The sequence below is a fragment of the Carcharodon carcharias genome, chromosome 17 (assembly GCF_017639515.1).
Source record: "Carcharodon carcharias isolate sCarCar2 chromosome 17, sCarCar2.pri, whole genome shotgun sequence".
NCBI lineage: Eukaryota > Metazoa > Chordata > Chondrichthyes > Lamniformes > Lamnidae > Carcharodon > Carcharodon carcharias.
Genome location: NC_054483.1, coordinates 16,855,029 through 16,863,848, shown reverse-complemented (window position 1 = coordinate 16,863,848; position 8,820 = coordinate 16,855,029). Strand labels below are relative to the sequence as shown.

At 43.9% G+C, this 8,820-nt stretch overlaps 1 protein-coding gene across 1 annotated transcript in view; it reads right to left on the bottom strand.

The window, feature by feature from the left end:
- Positions 1 to 5,701: 5,701 nt before the first annotated feature.
- The window catches only part of aebp1b (AE binding protein 1b), a 67,591-nt gene continuing 64,472 nt past the window's right edge, over positions 5,702 to 8,820 (bottom strand). Inside the window, exon 20 of the mRNA XM_041209461.1 lies at positions 5,702 to 8,014. Coding sequence (XP_041065395.1) covers positions 7,713 to 8,014 — 302 coding nt within the window. The 3' untranslated portion in view covers positions 5,702 to 7,712. The remainder of the gene's footprint in view (positions 8,015 to 8,820) is intronic.

Genomic DNA, 8,820 nt, shown 5'->3' with positions numbered 1-8,820 from the left:
CTCCCTAACAGCACTGTGGGTGTACCTACACCACATGGACTGCAGCACTTCGAGAAGGCAGCTCACCACCACCTTCTCGAGGACAATTAGAGATGAACATTAAATGCTGGCCTAGCCAGTAATGCCAACATCTTGTTAATGAATAAAATAAGTTCAGAACAGGTCACATAACCCCCTTCATTTCTCTATTTTACCCTAAATTAAAGAGACTGACCCAACTTCATACTTGTAACGGTGCCTTGAGGAGAAAGAGGCAACAGGTTTTTCTGGACAGATATGTAGACACAGACATGGCTGCTGCTGTGTAAAGCAGAAGAAAAAGCTTTTTGTTTGTTAATCACTGCTCAAGTTGGCAAGGGGAATTGATTTTCCGTTCAAAGAAACAGGACATATGGAGATTTAAGAACCAAGGAGTTTCCAGAGTTGGCCTCACTGCTGAAAGTCAGTAGGTGGATACTCAGAAGACTGAATGAAGTGACGTTCAAAGGTCATTAGAAGACTTGCAATTATGCGACAGGGAGAAGTGAGTCTGCTGGAGAAGTCAGGAGGGGTTTGAACTTGAAACTACAAGGCTGCATATCTGCTAAGAGTGTAATAAAACAAAAAAGGTTGTAAAGCGTCTCAGTTACGTTAATGGGGAAGTATCTTTTCTGTAGTTTGGTATGTTAGTTGCCTATTAAGTAATGTTGATTTTAATTTGTTACAGTAGACTTAAAATGTGAAGTCTTGTGTGATTTTTTTCCATCTGTCACTGGGAAATTTATAGCTCTTTACAAAAGTTACCAGTCCATGATGTCACACAATATTTGACACTTAGCCACAAAATGAGATATTAGGACAGACGATCAAAATCTTGGTCAAAGAGGTAGTTTTTAAGGAATGTCTCAACGAGAATGAGGTACAGAGGCTGAGGGAGGTTTAGGGGAGGCAGTGGCATATTGTCACTTGACTGGTATTCCAGAGTCCCAAAGGACTGCTCTGGCGATCCAGGTTTGAATCCCAACTTGGCAGATGGTGAAATTTTAATTCAATAAAAATCTGGAATTAACAATCTGATGATGACTACGAAACCATTGACAATTGTAAAAACCCATTTGGTTTACTAATGTCCTTTAGGGAAAGAAATCTGTCCTTACCTGGTCTGGCAGAGATGTGACTCCAGACCCACAGTACTGTGGTTTGCTCTTAAATGCCCTCTGAACAAGCGCATTTAGGATGGGCAATAAATGCTGGCCTAGCCAGCGCTGCCCACATCCCATGATCAAATTTTTTTAAATTCCAGAAGAAGGCATCTGACTGCACAGTCATCAGTGATGGAGCGATTAAAATCAAGAACACACAAAATGCCAGAATTAGAGGAATACAGAGATCTTGAAGAGTTATGAAGATGGAGGAAGTTGTACGTATCGGGAGGGGTGCATCCACGGAAGGATTCCACAAGGATGAAAATTCTAAAATTGAGCGAAAAGTTGGTCAGCATGCAAAGGGATAATGGCCAGCAGATGTTGGACGAGTAGTGAAATGATGGTAAAACAAAAACAATCATCCTCCGCCATTTCCGCCAACTCCAGCATGATGCCACCACCAAACACATCTTCCCTTCACCCCCCCCCTATCGGCATTCCGTAGGGGTCGTTCCCTCCGGGACACCCTGGTCCACTCCTCCATCACCCCCTACTCCTCAACCCCCTCCTATGGCACCACCCCATGCCCACGCAAAAGATGTTAACACCTTCCCCTTCACTTCCTCTCTCCTCACTGTCCAAGGGCCCAAACACTCCTTTCAAGTGAAGCAGCATTTCACTTGCATTTCCCCCAACTTAGTCTACTGTATTCATTGCTCCCAATGTGGTCTCCTCTACATTGGAGAGACCAAACGTAAACTGGGTGACCGCTTTGCAGAACATCTGCAGTCTGTCCGCAAGAAAGACCCAAACCTCCCTGTCGCTTGCCATTTTAACACTCCACCCTGTTCTCTTGCCCACATGTCTGTCCTTGGCTTGCTGCATTGTTCCAGTGAAGACCTACGCAAACTGGAGGAATAAAACCTCATCTTCCGACTAGGCTCTTTACAGCCTTCCGGACTGAATATTGAATTCAACAACTTTAGGTCCTGAACTCCCTCCTCCATTCCCACCCCCTTTCTGTTTCTTCCTCCTTCCTTTTGTTTTTTCCAATAATTTATATAGATTTTTCTTTTCCCCCCCTATTTCCATTATTTTTAAATATTTTTAAATCTTTTCTGCTCCCCCCACCCCCACTAGAGCTATACCTTGAGTGCCCTACCATCCATTCTTAATTAGCACATTCATTTTAGAAGCATATCACCAACTTCAACACCTATGTGTTCTTTTGTCTGTGACATCTTTTGATGATCTGCTTCTATCACTGCTTGATTGTCCCTACAACCACACCACCCCCCTCCACTTCTCCCCCCCACAACATGCGCGCGCACACACACACACACACTTAAAACCAGCTTATATTTCACCCCTTCCTTGGATTCACCTAGTTCTGTTGAAGGGTCATGAGGACTTGAAACGTCAACACCTCTTCTCCGCCGATGCTGCCAGACCTGCTGAGTTTTTCCAAGTAATTCTGTTTTTGTTTTGGATTTCCAGCATCCGCAGTTTCTTGTTTTCATCTCAGTGAAATGATGGTGCCTAACTCATTAAAATTAAAGCAAAGTACTGTGGATGCTGGAAATCTGAAGCAAAAACAAAAACTGGAAAAAGTCAGCAGGTCTGACAGTATCTGTGGAGAGGAAGACAGAGTTAACATTTTGAGTCCGTATGACTCTTCATCAGAACTAAAGAGAAATAGAAATGAGGTGAAATATAAGCTGTTTAAGGGGGGTGGGACAGGTGGAACTGGAACAACTTATCAACACCAACGCCCATCCAAGACCTCCACCCCTGCCTATCCCTCTGACCCCATCCCATCTTCTAATCCCAGCCCCGGCCGTGTATTCACCATACCCCCTGAGCTTCTGGTCTCTGATACTGAACATTCATTGCACAGCAAAGAATTCAGTTTCATACCCTTACGCCCTCACCTCAATGAATTCTGGGCTCGGCATGATGCTGATCTCTTCTTCCGCTGCCTTCGTCTATGTGCTCACTTCTTTGGGCAGGAGTCCTTCCCCACCCCGTTCAATGGATCCTTTTACCTGCCTCAAGTATTCTCCCTCCACCTGGACCCCTCCCTCTGAATTCTTAGCTGCTCTTGATCTTTTCATTGAGAACAGTCGGCATGACATCAGTCGTCTCAATTTCTCTGCCCCTCTCACCCATTCTAACCTGTGTCTTTCTGAACTTGTTGTACTCCGTTCTCTCAGATCTGACCCTCACTTTATCAAACCTGCTGACGGGTGGTGCTGTTGTCTGGCGCACTGACCTCTACGTTGCAGAGGCTGAGCGCCAGCTTGCAGACACTTCCTCCTACCTCCCCCTGGACCATGACCCCACCACTGAACATCAAGCCATTGTTTCCAGGACTGTTACTGACCTCATCTCCTCTGGAGATCCCTCCACAGCTTCCAACCACATAGTCTCCCAAACTCAGATGGCCCGCTTCTACCTCCTACCCAAAATCCACAAACAGGACTGTCCTGGCAGACTGATCGTGTCAGTCTGGTCCTGCCCTACGAAACTCATTTCTTGCTATCTTGACTCCATTCTCTCTCTTGTCCAGTCTCTTCCCACTTACATCTGCGATTCCTCTGATGGCCTACATCATATCAACAATTTCCAGTTCCCTGGCCCCAACTGCTTCCTCTTCACCATGGACGTCCGATCCCTCTATACCTCCATCCCCCACCTGGATGGTCTGATGGCTCTCCGCTTCTTCCTCGAACAGAGGCCCAAACAATCCCCATCCACCACCACTCTCCCCCATCTGGCTGAACTTGTTCTCACACTGAACAATTTCTCCTTAAACTCATCTCACTTCCTCCAAATAAAAGGTGTGGCTATGGGTACCCGAATGGGCCCCAGTTATGCCTTTATGGAACATTCCTTGTTCTAGTCCTACTCTGGCCCTCTCCCACAACTTGTTTTCCGGTACATTAATGACTGCTTCGGTGCCGCTTCGTGCTCTCATCTGGACCTGGAAAAATTATTAATTTTGCTTACAATTTCCGCCCCTCCACCACTTTCACGTGGTCCATCGCTGACACTTCCCTTCCTTGACCTCTCAGTCTCAATTTCTGGTGATAGACTGTTCACCACTGTTCATTACAAACCTACCGACTCCCACAGCTACCTCGACTACAGCTCCTCACACCCCGCTTCCTTTAAGGACTCTATCCCATTCTCTCAGTTCCTTCACCTCTGTCACATATGTTCCAATGATGCCACTTTCCAAAACAGTTCTTCTGACATGTCTTCCTTCTTCCTTAACGGAGGTTTTCCACCCACGGAGGTTGATAGGGCCCTCAACCGTGTCCAGCCCATCTCCCGCTCATTCGCCCTCACACCTTCCTCTCCCTCACAGAACCATGATAGGTTCCTCCTTGTCCTCACTTATCACCCCACCAGCCTCCGCATTGAAAGCATCATTTCCACCAACTCCAGCATGGTGCCACCACCAAACACATCTTCCCTTCCCCTGCCCCCCCGCCCCCATCAGCATTACGTGGAGACTGTTCCCTCCAGGACACCCTGGTCCACGCCTCCATCACCCCCTACACCTCAACCACCTCCCACTGCACTTTCCCATGCCTCCGCAGAAGGTACAACACCCTGCCCCCTTACTTCCCCCTCCTCACCGTCCAAGGGCCCAAACACTCCTTTCAAGTGAAGTAGCATTTCACTTGCACTTCCCTCAATTTAGTCTACTGCATTTGCTGCACCCAATGCGGTCTCCTCTACATTGGAGAGACCAAACGCAGACTGGGTGACCGCTTTGCGGAACACCTTAAGTCTGCCCACAAACATGACCCAGACCTCCCTGTCACTTGCCATTTCAACACACTACCCTGCTCTCATGCCCACATGTCTGTCTTTGTAATGTTTCAGTGAAGCTCAATGCAAACTGGAGGAAAATCACCTCATCTTCCAATTAGGCACTTTACAGCCTTCTGGACATAACATTGAGTTCAACAACTTCAGATCATGAACTCTCTCCTCTATCCCCATCCCCTTTTTTCTATAATTATTATATTTTTTAAATATATTTTTCTTTTCCCAGCTATTTCTATTATTTTTAAATTGATTTCCACCCATTGTTTTATCTCCACCTTTTAGCATATTTCGGTCCCTTCCCCTCACCCTACCCCCACTAGAGCCATCTGTCACTTGCTCATCCTGCTTTTTACCCTTAATGTCACCATCAGCACATCCTTTAGCTAACATCACCACCGCCAACACCCCTTTGTCATTTTGTCTTTGACATCTTTGGCAAACTCTCCTTTGCCTCCACCTGTCACTGGCCCCCTATCCAGCTCCACCTGTCCCCCCCAAACAGCTTTTATTTCACCTCGTTTCTATTTTTCGTTCTGATGGAGTCATACGGATTCAAAGTGTTAACTCTGTCTTCCTCTCCACAGATGCTGTCAGATCTGCTGAGTTTTTCTAGCTATTTTTGTTTTTGTGCCTAACTCATTGTTCTGTCCAGCCCCTTGTTTGAACAGCATTCTGATTTAGAGATGTGTAAAAGCTGCAGCCATCAAAATTAAACTCCAATTAAAAATGGCACTTCATTATTTGCTATTTTTTATTCTGTAAAAATAAGTTGTGCGAATATATCTTAAGATATAAAGGAACTCTAGTCACAGAAAGGGCATAACAACCCTTTAGAAAATTGTACTGCCAATTCTTTCAAAATAAATGTTTTATACTATATAACATTTGCATGAGAAAACAAGTATGGATGCAATATTACATAGCTCTCCCACAAAGTAAATTTGCTTTTTACCAAAAATTCCACAAAGTAAGTTTAACCCCTCTCTTATCTGTCCCTGGCTTTATAGCTCCCACCACTAATCGTTGAGGGGAGCTGCACTTCACTCTCAAATCAATACACACTCTTCCAAACATCTGCTTTTCAATAACCAGTATTGAAAATCTATTGCGAGTGATGCAAAGCTGAAATTGCTAAAGAAGTGAACAGAGCAGAGTCCACGCAGTATACATTCAGACTTGAACTGATATTTGTATTTTCACCCACAGAAGATTAGTCTGGAGTTTTCTCCACTCTGTCCATATTCGTAGCTGGCTCACAAACTTGAATGGTACTTTGTAATGTATGTATGTTTCACCATAACCTTAAAACTCTTGTCAATGTTGGAAAACTGAAAATATTGTTGGATATACAATTCTTCTGTTCATCTGGTGCAAAGATAGATTAGTAATCCATGCCAGGGTTCATGTATAATCTCTATTTGTGAGAGTTTGATATCCAAGACAGGATACTAATACAGGATGATGAGAATGAGCATCTTCTAAATTCTTCACCAGAACAAACTGAAATGCTTCCATGTGCTTTTGCTGCTGTAAGGCTTCTTGTGGCTAGTTTTGTTTTGTAATCTGATTAGTGTTTTAGAAGGAACTCTATTCTTGATTAGATGTCCACGTATCAAGCATCTCATTTACTGCATATCCCCAGTGTGCTGAGTACATCTAGGGGCTAGACTGCTCAACGGTGGCCCACAGGTATCTCTTGAGCTCTGGTATACATTCTGTAGATATGTCAGTGTAGGGATAATACCTGTATATTTAGAGAGACAATAGTTTGTAAACCTGGTTAAGAAATTCCTAGTTTGATTGACAGCAATCAGCTTTGTAGGCCGTAGCAATGCAGCGACTATTGCAATCTTTAAATGTACCATTTGGCTTGAGCTGGAATCTAAAGCAATTAGCCTTGTTGTGATTTGGGTCCATGGGTTTTAAGCTCTGGCTTCCCATGTGAAGCAGGTGCTTTGAAACATTGTGGAGCCCATGATTGATTTCAGATAAATAGTGCAGGATTTAGATAAATAGTGTAAGGATTGGGCATGATTTTTAAAATTTCTGCTCTGAACAGCCTTATTCCTTTCATCAAGCAAATTTATTTTAAAATCTATACCAGGTTAGAGCTTGCTCTCCAGAAAATAGCCTTGCTTGTTCTGGTGGAATAATCTTTCTGGAGCCCCAACTTGAAGTATCTGTTAATATATAAGGGAAGCCAGTGCAGATTGTGGTTCCACTGTACCTGTGCCCAAGTAGTTGGTTGCATATGTATGCTTTGGTTCCAATGTCCGCAATAACTGGATTGCACAGAAAACGGGGTCTAGAGACCCAGGCGACACTCTTTCATCTTGATGGACCACTGTTGATCTGTATCTTAAGATGTATTCTTTTTCTATTCCCCTCTCCAATGAAACCAGAAAACATTGCATCAGCATCATTATGTTTAGGTTCTGTGCGATGACTAAGACTGCTAATGTTTGCAGGTTGGATTAAATGAGTGCTAATTAGTTAGTATCTTCCCAAAATGAAATCTGTTTGTCCTAAGACGCAAAAACCCATTCGCAGACACCATGCAAACCTTAATGAAGCTGAAAGATTGGACAGAAATTCACAATATTGATATGACTGTTACATACACTGATTTTGACAAGCATGGTTTTTACAATTAACAGTCCTTCTGTGACACATCTTAGCTTTTAAATGAAAAGACATTTATCCAAATTCGTCTAATTAAATCCATGAATCTACAAGTAAGTGAGTCCTCTATTCTGAAGTCCGAGTCTGGTTTTGGCGGTGCATCCGCTGTCCTGCACGCACCCGAATCTTGCGGATCTTCTTTACTCTCCTTCCTCGTGTCAGGAGCACATTGATGGGCTTGCGACCATATTCTTCCATGATTTGCTGAATTCTGTGCCAATTGGATTTGCGCAAATTAAAATTGCACTGTGTAGCCTCATTCTCATATCCCACATGACATACTCGTGTACTGGGCGCATAACCCTGTGCTTTCACGGTCACTCGATAGTCACCAGGGTTCAGTATTCGCCAATAGTCCCCATCATTTGCTAGAAGAAGAAATAAGTAAAATATTAATCACAGGAATTGCTGGATTCAGTCAGGCGGTATCTGTGGAGGATGAAGCAGTTCAGTTCAGGTCAATGACCTTTCTTCGGAACTGTTTATTATTTTGCTTTTATTAAAGTATTTATCAACTTCCTCACTATAATCAAACATGAAAAGAGTGAGACACTCATCAAGATCAGCCGCTAAATACTTGAGAACTTTAGTATTTTGACTAGCTCCCTAATCCTGTGAGTCTTCCTTCCCCTATCCCCAAAATTTGACATAATATTTACTAAGTAAATAAAGTGGCAACAAGGACAGAAAAGAGGCTGGGAATTCTGCAGCGAGTAACTCAACTCCTGACTCCCCAAAGCTTGTCTACCATCTACAAAGCCCTAGTCAAGAATGTGATGGAATTCTCCCCACTTGCTTGGATGAATGCAGCTCCAGCTTGATTGGCAACCCCTCCACCACCAGCAGATAGTGGCAGCAGTGTGTACCATTTACACAATGAACCGCAGCAACTCAGCAATGTTCCTTCAACAGACTTACAAAACCTGTGACTTCTACCATCTAAAAGACAAGAACAGCAGGTACATGGGAACACCACCAAGTTCCCCTTCACATTACGCGCCATCCTGACTTGGAACTATATTGCTATTGTTTCACTGCCGCTGGAGCAAAATCCTGGAGCTCCCTACCATACACCACAGTAGGTGCTTCATCACATGGACTGCAGAAGTTCAAGAAGGTGAGTCACCACCACTTTCTCAAGGACAATTAGTGATGGGCAATAAATGCCAAGAAT